Source organism: Mesoplodon mirus (genome assembly GCF_964341445.2).
Source record: "Mesoplodon mirus genome assembly, chromosome: 5".
NCBI classification, from domain to species: Eukaryota; Metazoa; Chordata; class Mammalia; order Artiodactyla; family Ziphiidae; genus Mesoplodon; species Mesoplodon mirus.
In genome coordinates this window covers 59,715,107-59,733,359 of record NC_138980.1, presented here as the reverse complement: position 1 = coordinate 59,733,359, position 18,253 = coordinate 59,715,107, and the positions used below count along the sequence as shown (strand labels likewise).

General features: G+C 41.2%; 1 protein-coding gene across 1 annotated transcript; it reads left to right on the top strand.

Annotated features, from left to right (window-relative positions):
* The first annotated feature begins 3,964 nt into the window (after positions 1 to 3,964).
* On the top strand, positions 3,965 to 7,338 carry SCGB3A2 (secretoglobin family 3A member 2). The gene is made up of 3 exons (XM_082621278.1): positions 3,965 to 4,112; positions 6,595 to 6,797; positions 7,194 to 7,338. The coding sequence occupies exons 1-3, from the start codon at positions 4,058 to 4,060 to the stop codon at positions 7,215 to 7,217; spliced, it is 282 nt and encodes a 93-aa protein (XP_082477404.1). The 5' UTR covers positions 3,965 to 4,057; the 3' UTR covers positions 7,218 to 7,338.
* The last annotated feature ends 10,915 nt before the right edge of the window (positions 7,339 to 18,253 follow it).

Genomic DNA, 18,253 nt, shown 5'->3' with positions numbered 1-18,253 from the left:
TTTCTTTTCATGAATTAATTTATTAACAAATGCTTACTGGAAAAGCATATTAATTAAGTGTTTAAAGGTAAAGAAATACAAATCAGAAGAAAGGACTCAAATTCTGGCCACATTATATATTATCTAAGTGACCTTGGCAATTAATTCATTGCTTCCAGCTTCAGACCTCTCATTTATAAAATGGGATAAAAGCTCTTATCATCAGGGGTTTTATGAGAATGAAATGGATACCATATGCAAAGTTAGGGCCTGGCACTGATTGGCGGTTCTTAATAATATTATCAAGTGTGTAGGATTCTGTGTTAGGATCCAAATATGAACAAAACAAAGCCGCTTGAGATGTTTACAAATTAGTCCTGGGAAAGAAAACATTAATACAAATAATATCAGTATCAGTAGCATAACAAAGGCACAAGAAAAGCATAGAAGGCTGCTTTAAAATATGTTTTATTATTTTTCAGGTCATCAGATCAGGAGATAACTGCCATTGAAAAGATAGCTTGTTTTACTGACAGATTCCCAAGAAAAGGGTCATGCCACACCACAGGCAGTAAGGGCACATGGGAAGCACTGGGTTTGTCAGGAGGGTGGGGCAGGTGAGTGGGCAGGAGCCTTTACTCAAACTTCCCAGGAGTTTTCCACGGAAAGGGATGGGGAGACAGGATAAGCAGGTTTAGGATAGGCTAGTTTGAATAATTTCAGTGGGCTCTGGGGTGTAGGGACTGTCCCTAGTTGTCTGGTTCCTGCCTGGGCCCGGGGGTGATTGAGGCAGGTGGACAGTGGCCCAGTGGGGGACAAGGGCTCCCTGAAGGAGGTGGTTGGCAGTGTGGGCTCTGGATTGGTTGGTTTGCATAGGAAAGGTACACTCCCAGGTGAGCCATTTGCTATCTCTAGGAATTAACTAGCCCTGGGAGGGGCAGTCCCTCCAAGATCAGCAAGCCTCCACAATGTCAAAGCATCAGAAATATGGAATAAAAAGACATGACTAATACATTGGCTCAGAATGCAGGAAGCATGGGAGTAGCCAAGTCTGAGTCTCTTTTCATGTCTGACTGTACCCCCAATCCTCTTGTTCTTTACAATCAGAGCACCCTATTAGCTTCTTCATAGGACTTACTACTAGTTCTTATTTGTTTATCTGTTTATTGTCTGTTTATCCCATACACTGTCAGCTCCACAAAAGCAAGAAATTTGCTTGCCTCAGTTACTACTCCAGTCTTAGTTCCTGACAGTGTCAGGCACAGAGTAGATGCTCAATAACTATTTGTTGAACAAAAGAAATGAAAACAGTAGTCCTTGAAGGTTATGTGATGTCTGTCTGTTCACATGCACATATTACTGTTCATATATCTGTAAGCATGTGGACATTTGTGTTTGTGAGTGTGACACAGATAGAGTGTGTGGGTGTGTTTATGTGTGTGTGTGTGTGTGTGTGTGGTTGTGTGTGTGTGTTTTGCATGGAGGAGGTTCTAGCCTTTAGTCTAAGCCATCCATGTTTACTACCAGGGTTTGGTCAAGACAATGTCTGGTTGACTATTAGATGGGCCCACCAGAAGTCTATTAGCACTTCCTGGGAAAGAACTAAGGTCTGAGGAACTTCCTGGGAAAAGAACTCACCTCCAGGACCAGCAGACAAGCTGGAGACAGTGCCACACACTTCAGGGGTAGAAAGGGAGAAGCATCCATGTGTGTGTATTGCTCTATTTCTCTTGGATTGGTCCAGCCCCTTGTGGACTCATAACTTGGCAGTTGCGAGAGAGAGGCTATGTTTCCAAACAGAAATATCTGTTTTTTGCCAAAAGCTCTACTATATTTTAGTATGCTGTGTTAGTCAGAACACAGTCAGAAAGTCAAAACCATGCCAGGTGATCAAACAGGAAAAATTTAACTTGAAGGATAATTTACAAGATGCTAGAAAGGCAGTTAAAGCAACCAGGGGAAAGACAAGTCAACTCTGAGATTAGAAAGTGCAGGAAGCTGCTACTACTTCTTGGCTGGGAGGGATAGGGAGAGCAGGTTGGGCCCAGGCTGGGGCTGCACCGTGGAAGCTGGATTGATGGTGGGACTGCCTGGTGTGTGTGGGACCACAGATGAAAGGGCCTTTCTGGAAGGAGCTGGAGCCATGGAGAAGTGGCCGTCACTGCCTGAGATGTCTCCTGAAGCAGAGAGAGGGAGAAGCACCCTTATTTCTCCCTTTCTCTCCCCTCCAATCTTTTCCCAGTTCCTCCCATTAGCTGATCCTAACCAGAAAGCAGTTGACTAGGAAGTCTGGAAACCACAGTTTGAAAAACTGAGCTTCCTATAGTGCAGGGCAGAGCGGGGGACGTGCACGGAGAGGATGTGAGAGCAAAATAGAAACAACCAGCAGAGATGAGGGCAGTACAGTTTTCGTATCCTATAGAAAGGTCATAACATAAAAATAAAGAATGGCATCAACTCGCCACCACTTTACCACACACAACCTTGGCCCTGTGAGAGTTCTGGAACATCAGCATCCCTGGCTAGGTGATAGTTCCCCAGGAAAAACTGAAGCCGTCTCTGGCAGAGAAAGCAGTAGAAGGGACAGGATTGTGTATGTGTGGCAGTAATGCATGATCTCCTCCATGCAGTTTATAATGTAGCAGAAAATAAAGAAATGGCAGTTATAACTTGGTAATGTACAGAAATGAATAGCAGGTGACACTTGTTAGGTGTTAATCTTGGTTTGGTACAGCTATATCCTGGGTCTACATAATTACATTAAATCTTCATAACAATACCACAACCTCAAGTGGGGCCCCAACTCCTGGCCTTGCACCTAGAGGATACTATGCCTTGATGTATCTTCCTCACAATGTTCTGAGTACCCCTTCAGTGGCAGGGGGAGGCTAGGGCCAGCAACGTCATTTGGTCAGGGAGCTCCGAGCTGGGACTGGGATCCACCTGGACCCTTGATCTTATTTCTCCCCTTCAAGTGTCGTTCTTTCTCTCTTTCCGGTACCAGATACCCCAAGGAACTCTAGGACTTGGGCTTACAAATAGGGTCATCCTAGGGCCCCATGACTGAGTCCTGGTTGCAGGAGGGCAGCCTTGCAAGCAGATTGTTCCTGTGGCCAGCACAATATTTCTTTTGCATGATTACAAGGGACTGGACTGCCAGAAGGGTTCTGACATGCATATTTTGGTGACCCAAGTTGTTCATATAGATGGCGTGTTGTAAAAATTTTTTTTTCTCAGGGTCACACACCTTTGAGACCATCTTGCTGTTAGCTGTTAAATGTCCCATTTTAGATGAGGAGAACAATACTAGAGAATAAAATACGTCAAATCTAAGGTTACACAAAGAGTAAATATCGAATCCCAGGTTTTAAAAAAGGCATTTTGATTTTCGATCCTGAGCTATATGAGAACACAGAGAAGGCATGACCCTGGGTGTTCCCCAAATAAGTGGGAGACACTAGAAATGGTAGAAGATCTTGCCATAGTAGAGGTGTGAACAGGGATGGGGTGGGAGGAGGTAAATTCCAGAGAAATGTGGCACTAAATGCCAGTAAGCTGAGTCTGTATTATTTCAGGGCTGAAGGGACGTCGGGATTACTCCTACAACTGGCGAGCTCATCAGTTAATGTGTTTCTCCAAACTTTAATAGGAAACTGGAGGAAAGCAACAGAATTTTCACTCTCTTTAATCCCAGTATGAAACCTTCCCTTCTTTTCAGAGTTCTTCCAGAAGGACTTTTAGAGCTCTTTGCTTCCCACCCACAACTCTGTGTAAGAGCTTATGCAAGAGATCCTTGAGAGTGTTTTAAGATAGGGCTTTGTTTCTCATGGGAACATGAGAGAAAACGGAAAAAACCTCCAATTTGTTTAGTGAGAAAACATGACCTCCATGCTTTTCTTCCCTGGGGCGAGTCAAGTGGTCGTGACTGAAATTCAGGTCGCTGTTTGGTGTATAAATATGGGTGTGTGCAAAATCCACTGCCACACTTGGTACAGCAAGGGGAACCACTGGCTCGGTGGACTCATTAGGTTTTCCAGTTTAATCTTAAACTCCAGGTAAATGTCATAGATAACGTACAATGAAGCTGGTCACTGTGTTCCTGCTGGTGACCATCAGCATTTGCAGTTACTCTGGTAAGTAGCCGGGAACATATATTTCTCTATCTTTCTGTTAACAGGAACACAACTATTAAGCCTAGGCTCCCAGTGGAATATGGTGGAGGGAGTTTTAGAGCCACAGAATAGTAAGGTTAGAAGGGACTTCAGATGCCCCCTGCTCCCAGCTCCAAGCTCTAACCCCAATACAAGCACCATCCTTGGCGTATTCTACAAAGAAGTTAACGAGCTCCCACAGAGGTTCAACAAATGCACTTTATTATTGAACTTTGGCCACCATTAATTTTCCTTAATTTTGAGTTAAGATCTGATTTTGTGACTTCTTTCTTTTATGTTTCTGAAACTATATGGAGTCATTCTTGCTATCATCTCTAATCAGATTGTAGCATTGGTTCTCTTGAGACATAGCTACATTTATCTGTTCACACAATCAACGGATATTTGCTAAATGGCTAAAAGCTGTTGGTCACTGGATAGGCATTTGAAGATTCAGACCTGAATCAGACATAAATATTGTTCTCAAGGTTCTTATAGGCTGGCAAGGGAGAGAAGACTTTTACAGAAGTCACTGCCATACTAGACCAGTCATTAATGCACAATGATAATACAGATAGAGCTCTGTGGGAGAGCTGAGGGGTGAACAGTTCCATTTCTAGGTAGGGTATAGAGGCTGATTTCTTGGAGGAGAATGGGAACTGATCCTTTCTTTTTGGAGGGAGTCATTTTAACTATAGGAAGAGATATTTGGGCGCATCTGCAAATTCCATCATAATGGCCACTGCTCATTTGGAGAACAAAAAGTTTTGAGGGTCTCCCCTCTGGAATATGTAAGTACATACAAAGAAGACACTCACCAAAGTGTTGAAAATAAGAAGTATGGAGATTAATCATGAGAAGCTGTGTGATACCCATGCCTACATTGGCAACTTTGGCTTGTGAATTTTTTTTGAATTTTTGAACTAATTTGTAACTTCACCAGTTTTGGCTATTTTGTTGTCCTTTAGCGTCTAAGGACACATGGGAAGACGTGGCAGCAGAAAGATGGGTGGAGGGGAAATAAATATCCCCCTTCAGGGGGAGAGTTTTGGAGGGAAAATGGGTGGTAGAAGATGAAGGGGAAATAGGTGCACAAGCTCCATTTTTATGATTTGAATGGGAAAATAAAAAATATTACAAAGAGAATGAAGTACTGGCAGGGTCTTAGCCAGCAGGAGGATGTGTGTCTTATGTGTGTGCTTCTGCATGTGTGTATTTATACACATGCACATGTGTTTTGTAAAAATAGGTATCATAAGCATTTTCCTTATTCTCTAACCTCTTCTATGTTAAAGTTATCTTTCTAAAGCTGAAGATATAAAAATGCAATTATTCCATATAAGAGCCTTGATAGGTCCCCATTACCCTTGGGAAAAAAAAGTCTCAAACTCATCTGTATGACATTCAAGGCTTTGAAAATCCGCCCCACCCAAGGTGCAGCCTAACCTTCCTTATCCCTCCTCAGCACACCACACTGGAATTCTGAAGAAGACTCACCATCCTATGTATGCACTTTCACCTTAATCTCTCAATGCCTTGGTTAATTTTGTTCCTCTTTAAAGTGCTGCTCCCCTTCTTTACCTGTGATCCTGGCATTTGCCTCAAGACACATCTCCTGCAACATCGGTTCTTGGAAGATTCCTGTAGCATTCTCCTACGTTAGAATTAATCATCACTTCTTTTGTGTTTCCATAGAGCTTTGTGCATAATATTAGCATAGCACATGCTGCACTGTGGCATACACAAACCTTTATTGTCCACCAGACTGTGTGGGTTCTCTGAGTGGAATATCTTGTTTTATTCATCTGTGTATCTGCACCAACTGGCATAGAGTCTGTGTTGACTTATGTTTGTAGCATTGAGTTGGACTGGTTGGGAGCAGTTTCCTGGGCTGTGGTTGGGTCCATTCATGTCTCCAAGTGGAGGTTCATCATGGCATCTTCCCTTTGGTTTCAAGCTTGTGGGCTGTGGAGACAGCCACATGCAAACTATACTCCTGTCTAGTCAATCACCGGTATCTTTTGCGTGCTTACTATATGCCAGGATCTGTCCTAGGCATGGGGTATGATAGTGAATAAAACTCAAATTTCTTATTCTCTTGGATCCTACATACTAGTGAGAGGATGAAGGCAAAGTAAAGAAATGAATAAAGATTTAATACTTTAAGTAGTGGTAAGAAAAAATAAAGATAGAGGGTGATGGGTGATACCATTTTAGATACATCTCTGAGAATGTAACATCTGAGGAGAGACCAACTAAGTAAGGAAGAAAGGCATGTAGTTATCTGGGGAAAGAAGTTCTAGAGAGATGGAATGGGAGGGGCAAAGGTCCAGAAGCAGATGTTTTCATGAGAAATCAAGATGAGTATGGCTGGAATGGAGCAATTGATGGAGAGAGTGGAAGGTGGTGAGGTCATAGGAACTGGAAGTGCCTTGTTTTACTTGGGATCTCTTTTGTTCCGCAGCTACCGCCTTCCTCATCAACAGTTTGCCACTTCCTGTCAACAAGGCTTTATCTTTACCTCCGGACAACGTTCTCCCCCTCATGGACCCACTTAAGCTTCTTCTGAAAACTCTGGGCATTTCTGTTGAGCACCTTGTGGAAGGGCTAAGGAAGTGTGTGAATGAGCTGGGACCAGAGGCCTCTGAGGCCGTGAAGAAACTGCTGGTAACTACAGCTTGTGGGGCTGACTCATTAAAGGGCAGGGCTTAGTCACCGTGAGTGCCCACCCTCTCCACCCACTCCCACCCCACCTTGTTCTCATTTGTGAACCTGTATTTCCCCCTTGCTTACTGTACTCATACACATTTTACATGTCCTGGAATCTCAAGGAAAGTGCAATATCCACACTTATAGAAGGAATTTTTGAATGAGAGAGACGTATGCTAGTCGTGAAATGTGTGCCACTTCCCAGCTTTGTGATTCTGGATGGGACTTAACCACTGTGAGCTTTTGTTTCTTTGTAAGTAAAATGGTAGCGAAATAGGATAGTGACTATTTTTGGAGATGTGCTAATGATATGTAAGCTGCTCTTATTTTTAATATTGCCTTTTTGACTTTCAGGAGGCACTCTCATATTTGGTGTGACAGCAGAAAAAAGCAAGAGTGGAGGAGGGAGGGAGATGATGCTCTCCTCCTCCCTGGCTGAAACTCCTTCCATCCTAAAATTCAGTGACCCCTGAAAAGAATGAATAAAGCAATGAACACACTTCAGTTTGTTCTGTTTTTATTTGGGAAGCTCTATTCAGAAGGGCCTAACTAGATAATTTTTAACTTGCGTTATAAACTCTAGAGAGCCTGTTGTTATAAAGACAGCTCGCATTTTCAGTAAGGCATAATGATTTTTTCCATCTCCTTATCTCTAACTTGAACGTCTCCATTTTCTTCAACTGTTGTTTATCTGACAATGTTTCCAGATGCCTTACGTTCCTATTCCTCTACTTCTAAAGAATTTTGCTTTACAATGGTGTGTTAGTTTCTGTTTTATAACAAAGTGAATCAGTTATACATGTACATATGTTCCCATATCTCTTCCCTCTTGCGTCTGCCTCCCTCCCACCCTCCCTATCCCATCCCTCTAGGTGGTCACAAAGCGCCGAGCTGATCTCCATGTGCTATGCGGCTGCTTCCCACTAGCTATCTATTTTACGTTTGGTAGTGTATATATGTCCATGCCACTCTCTCGCTTTGTCACAGCTTACCCTTCCCCCTCCCCATATCCTCAAGTCCATTCTCTAGTAGGTCTGTACCTTTATTCTGGTCTTACCCCTAGGTTCTTCATGACATTTTTTTTTCTTAGATTCCATATATATGTGTTAGCATGCGGTATTTGTCTTTCTCTTTCTGACTTACTTCGTTCTGTATGACAGACTCTAGATCCATCCACCTCACTACAAATAACTCAATTTTGTTTCTTTTTATGGCTGAGTAATATTCCATTGTATATACGTGCCACATCTTCTTTATCCATTCATCCGATGACGGACACTTAGGTTGCTTCCATCTCCTGGCTCTTGTAAATAGAGTTACAATGAACATTTTGGTACATGACTTTTTTTTTTTTTTAATATAAACATTTTACTTTATTTTTTCATAGTCTGAACTATGATTTTTATGAATATTGAAATAATTTTTTGTTTATACAATTTTAAATGATGTAACTACAGAAGACCCAGATTATCTCCATCCTGTCAGGATCTACCACATTCAAACCATAAATATTGGGGGGGAAAAAAGGACAATATATCCACTAAAATCTTATTTGGAAGCAACACAGTTTAGAGTAGAAATGATTACTCACTATGTATTAAAACCACTTGTGAAGATGGAACATTTATTTATTTATTTTTTCTGTTTTATAACACATTTAATCAGTTATACATATACATATGTTCCCATATCCCCTCCCTTTTGCGTCTCCCTCCCACCCTCCCTATCCCACCCCTCCAGGCGGTCACAAAGCACCGAGCTGATCTCCCTGTGCTATGCGGCTGCTTCCCACTAGCTATCTACCTTACGTTTGGTAGTGTATATATGTCCATGCCGCTCTTTCGCTTTGTCACGGCTTACCCTTCCCCCTCCCCATATCCTCAAGTCCATTCTCTAGTAGGTCTGTGTCTTTATTCCTGTCTTACCCCTAGGTTCTTCATGACCTTTTTTTTTCTTAAATTCCATATATATGTGTCAGCATACAGTATTTGTCTTTCTCTTTCTGACTTACTTCACTCTGTATGACAGACTCTAGGTCCATCCACCTCATTACAAATAGCTCAATTTCGTTTCTTTTTATGGCTGAGTAAAATTCCATTGTGTATATGTGCCACATCTTCTTTATCCATTCATCCGATGATGGACACTTAGGTTGTTTCCATCTCCGGGCTATTGTAAATGGGGCTGCTATGAACATTTTGGTACATGACTCTTTTTGAATTATGGTTTTCTCAGGGTATATGCCCAGTAGTGGGATTGCTGAGTCATATGGTAGTTCTATTTGTAGTTTTTTAAGGAACCTCCATACCGTTCTCCATAGTGGCTGTACCAATTCACATTCCCACCAGCAGTGCAAGAGTGTTCCCTTTTTTCCACACCCTCTCCAGCATTTATTGTTTCTAGATTTTTTGATGATGGCCATTCTGACTGGTGTGAGGTGATACCTCATTGTACTTTTGATTTGCATTTCTCTAATGATTAGTGATGTTGAGCATCCTTTCATGTGTTTGTTGGCAGTCTGTATATCTTCTGTGGAGAAATGTCCATTTAGGTTTCTGCCCATTTTTGGATTGGGTTGTTTGTTTTTTTGTTATTGAGCTGCATGAGCTGCTTATAAATTTTGGAGATTAATCCTCTGTCAGTTGCTTCATTTGCAAATATTTTCTCCCATTCTGAGGGTTGTCTTTTTGTCTTGTTTATGGTTTCCTTTGCTGTGCAAAAGCTTTGAAGTTTCATTAGGTCCCATGTGTTTATTTTTGTCTTTATTTCCATTTCTCTAGGAGGTGGGTCAAAAAGGATCTTGCTGTGATTTATGTCATAGAGTGTTCTGCCTATGTTTTCCTCTAAGAGTTTGATAGTGTCTGGCCTTACATTTAGGTCTTTAATCCATTTTGAGCTTATTTTTGTGTATGGTATTAGGGAGTGATCTAATCTCATACTTTTACATGTCCCTGTCCAGTTTTCCCAGCACCACTTATTGAAGAGACTGTCCTTTCTCCACTGTACATTCCTGCCTCCTTTATCAAAGATAAGGTGACCATATGTGCATGGGTTTATCTCTGGGCTTTCTATCCTGTTCCATTGATCTATCTTTCTGTTTTTGTGCCAGTACCACACTGTCTTGATTACTGTAGCTTTGTAGTATAGTCTGAAGTCAGGGAGCCTAATTCCTCCAGCTCCATTTTTCGTTCTCAAGATTGCTTTGGCTCTTCGGGGTCTTTTGTGTTTCCATAAAAATTGTGAAATTTTGTGTTCTAGTTCTGTGAAAAATGCCAGTGGTAGTTTGATAGGGATTGCATTGAATCTGTAGATTGCTTTGGGTAGTAGAGTCATTTTCACAATGTTGATTCTTCCAATCCAAGAACATGGTACATCTCTCCATCTATTTGTATCATCTTTAATTTCTTTCATCAGTGTCTTATAATTTTCTGCATACAGGTCTTTTGTCTTCTTAGGTAGGTTTATTCCTAGATATTTTATTCTTTTTGTTGCAATGGTAAATGGGAGTGTTTCCTTGATTTCACTTTCAGATTTTTCATCATTAGTGTACAGGAATGCCAGAGATTTCTGTGCATTAATTTTGTATCCTGCTACTTTACCAAATTCATTGATTAGCTCTAGTAGTTTTCTGGTAGCATCTTTAGGATTCTCTATGTATAGTATCATGTCATCTGCAAACAGTGACAGCTTTACTTCTTTTCCGATTTGGATTCCTTTTATTTCCTTTTCTTCTCTGATTGCTGTGGCTAAAACTTCCAAAACTAGGTTGAATAAGAGTGGTGAGAGTGGGCAGCCTTGTCTTGTTCCTGATCTTAGTGGAAATGGTTTCAGTTTTTCACCATTGAGGACGATGCTGGCTGTGGGTTTGTCATATATGGCCTTTATTATGTTGAGGAAAGTTCCCTCTATGCCTACTTTCTGCAGGGTTTTTATCATAAATGGGTGTTGAATTTTGTCGAAAGCTTTCTCTGCATCTATTGAGATGATCATATGGTTTTTCTCCTTCAATTTTTTAATATCGTGTATCACGTTGATTGATTTGCGTATATTGAAGAATCCTTGCATTCCTGGAATAAACCCCACTTGATCATGGTGTATGATCCTTTTAATGTGCTGTTGGATTCCGTTTGCTAGTATTTTGTTGAGGATTTTTGCATCTATATTCATCAGTGAGATTGGCCTGTAGTTTTCTTTCTTTGTGACATCCTTGTCTGGTTTTGGTATCAAGGTGATGGTGGCCTCGTAGAATGAGTTTGGGAGTGTTCCTCCCTCTGCTATATTTTGGAAGAGTTTGAGAAGGATAGGTGTTAGCTCTTCTCTAAATGCTTGATAAAATTCGCCTGTGAAGCCATCTGGTCCTGGGCTTTTGTTTGTTGGAAGATTTTTTTATCACAGTTCCAATTTCAGTGCTTGTGATTGTTCTGTTCATATTTTCTATTTCTTCCTGATTCAGTCTTGGCAGGTTGTGCATTTCTAAGAATTTGTCCATTTCTTCCAGGTTGTCCATTTTATTGGCATAGAGTTGCTTGTAGTAATCTCTCATGATCTTTTGTATTTCTGCAGTGTCAGTTGTTACTTCTCCTTTTTCATTTCTAATTCTATTGATTTGAGTCTTCTCCCTTTTTTTCTTGATGAGTCTGGCTAATGGTTTATCAATTTTGTTTATCTTCTGAAAGAACCAGCTTTTAGATTTATTGATCTTTGCTATCATTTCCTTCATTTTTTCTTCATTTATTTCTGATCTGATCTTTATGATTTCTTTCCTTCTGCTAACTTTGGGATGTTTTTGTTCTTCTTTCTCTAATTGCTTTAGGTGCAAGGTTAGGTTGTTTATTCGAAATGTTTCCTGTTTCTTAAGGTAGGATTTTATTGCTATAAACTTCCCTCTTAGAACTGCTTTTGCTGCATCCCATAGGTTTTGGGTCGTCGTGTCTCCATTGTCATTTGTTTCTAGATATTTTTTAATTTCCTTTTTGATTTCTTCAGTGATCACTTCATTATTAAGTAGTGTATTGTTTAGCCTCCATGTGTTTGTATTTTTTACAGATCTTTTCCTGTAATTGATATCTAGTCTCATAGCGTTGTGGTTGGAAAAGATACTTGATACAATTTCAATTTTCTTAAATTTACCAAGGCTTGACTTGTGACCCAAGATATGATCTATCCTGGAGAATGTTCCATGAGCACTTGAGAAAAATGTGTATTCTGTAGTTTTGGCATGGAACGTCCTATAAATATCACTTAAGTCCATCTTGTTTAATGTATCATTTAAAGCTTGTGTTTCCTTATTTATTTTCATGTTGGATGATCTGTCCATTGGTGAAAGTGGAGTGTTAAAGTCCCCTACTATGATTGTGTTACTGTCGATTTCTCCTTTTATGGCTGTTAGTATTTGCTTTATGTATTGAGGTGTTCCTATGTTGGGTGCATAAATATTTACAATTGTCATATCTTCTTCTTGGATCGATCCCTTGATCATTATGTAGTGTCCTTCTTTGTCTCTTCTAGTAGTCTTTATTTTAAAGTCTATTTTGTCTGATATGAGAATTGCTACTCCAGCTTTCTTTTGGTTTCCATTTGCATGGAATATCTTTTTCCATCCCCTTACTTTCAGTCTGTATGTGTCTCTAGGTCTGAAGTGGGTCTCTTGTAGACAGCATATATATGGGTCTTGTTTTTGTATCCATTCAGCCGATCTGTGTCGTTTGGTGGGAGCATTTAGTCCATTTACATTTAAGGTAATTATTGATATGTATGTTCCTATTCCCATTTCCTTAATTGTTTTGGGTTCGTTATTGTAGGTCTTTTCCTTCTGTTGTGTTTCTTGCCTAGGGAAGTTCCTTTAGCATTTGTTGTAAAGCTGGTTTGGTGGTGCTGAACTCTCTCAGCTTTTTCTTGTCTGTAAATGTTTTAATTTCTCCATCAAATCTGAATGAAATCCTTGCTGGGTAGAGTAATCTTGGTTGCAGGTTTCTCTCCTTCATCACTTTAATTATGTCCTGCCACTCCCTTCTGGCTTGTAGAGTTTCTGCTGAAAGATCAGCTGTTATCCTGATGGGGATTCCCTTGTGTGTTATTTGTTGTTTTTGCCTTGCTGCTTTTAATATGATTTCTTTGTGTTTAATTTTTGACAGTTTAATATGTGTCTTGGCGTATTTCTCCTTGGATTTATTCTGTATGGGACTCTCTGTGCCTCCTGGACTTGATTAACTATTTCCTTTCCCATATTAGGGAAGTTTTCAACTATAATCTCTTCAAATATTTTCTCAGTCCCTTTCTTTTTCTCTTCTTCTTCTGGAACCCCTATAATTCGAATGTTGATGCGTTTAATGTTGTCCCAGAGGTCTCTGAGACTGTCCTCTGTTCTTTTCATTCTTTTTTCTTTATTTTGCTCTGCATCAGTTATTTCCACTATTTTATCTTCCACCTCACTTATCCGTTCTTCTGCCTCAGTTATTCTGCTATTGATCCCATCTAGAGTATTTTTCATTTCATTTATTGTGTTTTTAATCGATGCTTGATTCATCTTTAGTTCTTCTAGGTCCTTGTTAACTGTTTCTTGCATTTTGTCTATTCTATTTCCAAGATTTTGGATCTTGGAAATAGAATCTTGGATCATCTTTAGTATGATTATTCTGAATTCCTTTTCAGGTAGACTACCCATTTCCTCTTCATTTGTTAGGTCTGGTGGGTTTTTTTTTTTTTTTTTTTTTTTTTTTTTGCAGTACGCGGGCCTCTCACTGTTGTGGCCTCTCCCATTGCAGAGCACAGGCTCCGGACGCGCAGGCTCAGCGGCCATGGCTCACGGGCCCAGCCGCTCCGCGGCATGTGGGATCTTCCCAGACCGGGGCACGAACCCGTGTCCCCTGCATCGGCAGGCGGACTCTCAACCACTGCGCCACCAGGGAAGCCCCGGTCTGGTGGGTTTTTATCTTGCTCCTCCTGCTGTGTGTTTTTCTGTCTTCTCATTTTGCTTATGTTACTGTGTTTGGGGTCTCCTTTTTGCAGGCTGCAGGTTCGTAGTTCCCGTTGTTTTTGGTGTCTGTCCCCAGTGGCTAAGGTTGGTTTAGTGGGTTGCGTAGGCTTCCTGGTGGAGGGGACTAGTGCCTGTGTTCTGGTGGATGAGGCTGGATCTTGTCTTTCTGGTGGGCAGGTCCACCTCTGGTCGTGAGTTTTGGGTGTCTGCGGACTTTTTATGATTTTAGGCAGCCTCTCTGCTAATGGGTGGCGTTGTGTTCCTGTCTTGCTAGTTGTTTGGCATAGGGTGTCCAGCACTGTAGCTTGCTGGTCGTTGAGTGAAGCTGGGTGTTGGTGTTGAGATGGAGATCTCTGGAAGATTTTTGCCGTTTGATATTATGTGGAGCTGGGAGGTCTCTTGTGGACCAGTGTCCTGAAGTTGGCTCTCCCACCTCAGAGGCACAGCACTGACTCCTGGCTCTTCAATTTGGGATGATTCATTGTCTATTCATGTATTCCATAGATGCAGGGTACATCAAGTTGATTGTGGAGCTTTAATCCGCTGCTTCTGAGGCTGCTGGGAGAGATTTCCCTTTTCTCTTCTTTGTTCTCACAGCTCCCGGGTCTCAGCTTTGGATTTGGCCCCGCCTCTGCGTGTAGGTCGCCGGAGGGCGTCTGTTCTTCTCTCAGACAGGACAGGGTTAAAGGAGCAGCCGCTTTGGGGACTCTGGCTCACTCAGGCCGGTGGGGAGGGAGGGGCACGGAGTGCGGGGCTTGCCTGCAGCGGCAGAGGCCGGCGTTACGTTGCACCAGCCCGAGGCACGCGGTGCGTTCTCCCAGGGAAGCCGTCCCTGGATCCCGGGACCCTGGCAGTGACGGGCTGCACAGGCTCCCGGAAGAGCAGTGTGGACAGTGACCTGCGCTCGCACATAGGCCTCTGGGATGCGGCAGATGCAGCCCCAGAGTCCCACGCCCGTCTCGGGGCTCCGCGCTTTCAGCCGCGCCTCGTGCCCGTCTGTGGAGCTCCTTTAAGCAGCGCTCTTAATCCCCTCTCCTCGCGCACCAGGAAACCAAGAGGGAAGAAAGTCTCTTGCCTCTTTGGCAGTTCCAGAGTTTTCCCGGACTCCCTCCGGGCTAGCTGTGGCGCATTAGCCCCCTTCAGGCTGAGTTCTTGCTGCCAGCCCCAGTCCTCTCCCTGCGCTCTGACCGAAGCCCGAGCCTCAGCTTCCAGCGCCGCCCATCCCGGCAGGCGAGCAGACAAGCCTCTCGGGCTGGTGAGTGCCGGTCGGCACTGATCCTCTGTTTGGGAATCTCTCCACTTTGCCCTACCCAGGTACATGGGGGAGTTTCTTGCCTTTTGGGAGGTCTGAGGTCTTCTGCCAGCGTTCAGTAGGTGTTCTGTAGGAGTTGTTCCACGTGTAGCTGTATTTCTGGTGTATCTGTGGGGAGGAAGGTGATCTCCACGTCTTACTCTTCTGCCATCTTCCCTGGAAGTCCATGACTCTTTTTGAATTATGGTTTTTTCAGGGTATATGCCCAGTAGTGGAATTGCTGGGTCATATGGTAGAGTTCTATTTGTAGTTTTTTAAGGAACCTCCATACTGTTCTCCATAGTGGCTGTACAAATTCACATTCCCACCAGCAGTGCAAGAGTGTTCCCTTTTATCCATACCTTCTCCAGCACTTATTGTTTCTAGATTTTTTGATGATGGCTATTCTGACTGGTGTGAGATGATATCTCATTGTAGCTTTGGTTTGCATTTCTCTAATGATTAATGATGTTGAGCATTCTTTCATGTGTTTGTTGGCCATCTGTATATCTTCTTTGGAGAAATGTCTATTTAGGTCTTCTGCCCATTTTTGGATTGGGTTGTTTGTTTTTTTGCTATTGAGCTGCATGAGCTGCTTGTAAATTTTGGAGATTAATCCTTTGTCAGTTGCTTCATTTGCAAATGTTTTCTACCACTCTGAGGGTTGTCTTTTGGTCTTGTTTATGGTTTCCTTTGGTGTGCCAAGCTTTTAAGTTTCATTAGGTCCCATTTTTTAATTTTTGTTTTTATTTTCATTTCTCTAGGAGGTGGGTCGAAAAGGATCTTGCTGTGATTTATGTCATAGAGTGTTCTGCCTATGTTGTCCTCTAAGAGTTTTATAGTGTTTGGCCTTACATTTAGGTCTTTAAATCATTTTGAGTTTATTTTTGTGTATGGTGTTCGGGAGTGTTCTAATTTCATACTTTTACATGTCCCTGTCCAGTTTTCCTAGCACCACTTATTGAAGAGGCTGTCTTTTCTCCACTGTATATTCTTACCTCCTTTATCAAAGATAAGGTGACCATATGTGTGTGGGTTTATCTCTGGGCTTTCTATCCTGTTCCATTGCTCTATCTTTCTGTTTTTGTGCCAGTACCCTACTGTCTTGATTACTGTAACTTTGTAGTATAGTCTGAAGTCAGGGAGCCTGATTCCTCCAGCTCCATTTTTTGTTCTCAATATTGCTTTGTTTATTCAGGGTCTTCTGTGTTTCCATACAAACTGTGAAATTTTTTGTTCTAGTTCTGTGAAAGATGCCAGTGGTAGTTTGATAGGGATTGCATTGAATCTGTAGATTGCTTTGGGTAGTAGAGTCATTTTCACAATATTGATTCTTCCAATCCAAGAACAAGGCATATCTCTCCATCTATTTGTATCATCTTTAATTTCTTTCATCAGTGTCTTATAATTTTTTGCATACAGGTTTTTTGTTTCCTTAGGTAGGTTTATTCCTAGATATTTTATTCTTTTTGTTGCAATGGTAAATGGGAGTGTTTTCTTGATTTCACTTTCAGATTTTTCATCATTAGTGTATAGGAATGCCAGAGATTTCTGTGCATTAATTTTGTATCCTGCTACTTTACCAAATTCATTGATTAGCTCTAGTAGTTTTCTGGTAGCATCTTTAGGATTCTCTATATATAGTATTATGTCATCTGCAAACAGTGACAGCTTTACTTCTTCTTTTCCCGATTTGGATTCCTTTTATTTCCTTTTCTTCTCTGATTGCTGTGGCTAAAACTTCCAAAACTATGTTGAATAAGAGTGGTGAGAGTGGTGATCAGTGTCTTGTTCCTGATCTTAGTGGAAATGGTTTCAGTTTTTCACCATTGAGGACGATGTTGGCTGTGGGTTTGTCATATATGGCCTTTATTATGTTGAGAAAAGTTCCCTCTATGCCTACTTTCTGCAGGGTTTTTTATCATAAATGGGTGTTGAATTTTGTCGAAAGCTTTCTCTGCATCTATTGAGATGATCATATGGTTTTTCTCCTTCAATTTGTTAATATGGTGTATCACGTTGATTGATTTGCATATATTGAAGAATCCTTGCATTCCAGGAATAAACTCCAGTTGATCATGGTGTATGATCCTTTTAATGTGCTGTTGGATTCTGTTTGCTAGTATTTTGTTGAGGATTTGTGCATCTATATTCATCAGTGAGATTGGCCTGTAGTTTTCTTTCTTTGTGACATCCTTATCTCGTTTTGGTAACAGGGTGATAGTGGCCTTGTAGAATGAGTTTGGGAGTGTTCCTCCCTCTGCTATATTTTGGAAGAGTTTGAGAAGGATAGGTGTTAGCTCTTCTCTAAATGCTTGATAGAATTCACCTGTGAAGCCATCTGGTCCTGGGCTTTTGTTTGGTGGAAGATTTTTAATCACAGTTTCAATTTCAGTGCTTGTGATTGGTCTTTTCATATTTTCTATATCTTCCTGATTCAGTCTTGGCAGGTTGTGCATTTCTAAGAATTTGTCCATTTCTTCCAGGTTGTTCATTTTATTGGCATAGAGTTACTTGTAGTAATCTCTCATGATCTTTTGTATTTCTGCAGTGTCAGTTGTTACTTCTCCTTTTTCATTTCTAATTCTATTGATTTGAGTCTTCTCCTTTTTTTTCTTGATGAGCCTGTCTAATGGTTTATCGATTTTGTTTATCTTCTCAAAGAACCACCTTTTAGTTTTATTGATCTTTGCTATTGTTTCCTTCATTTCTTTTTCATTTATTTCTGATCTGATCTTTATGATTTCTTTCCTTTGGTAACTTTGGGGGTTTTTTTGTTCTTCTTTCTCTAATTGCTTTAGGTGCAAGGTTAGATTGTTTATTCGAGATGTTTCCTGTTTCTTAAGGTAGGATTGTATTGCCATAAACTTCCCCATTAGAACTGCTTTTGCTGCATCCCATAGGTTTTGGGTCATCGTGTCTCCACTGTCATTTGTTTCTATGTATTTTTTGATTTCCTCTTTGATTTCTTCAGTGATCACTTCATTATTAAGTAGTGTATTGTTTAGCCTCCATGTGTTTGTATTTTTTACAGATCTTTTCCTGTAATTGATATCTAGTCTCATAGTGTTGTGGTTGGAAAAGATACTTGATACAATTTCAATTTTCTTAAATATACCAAGGCTTGATTTGTGACCCAAGATATGA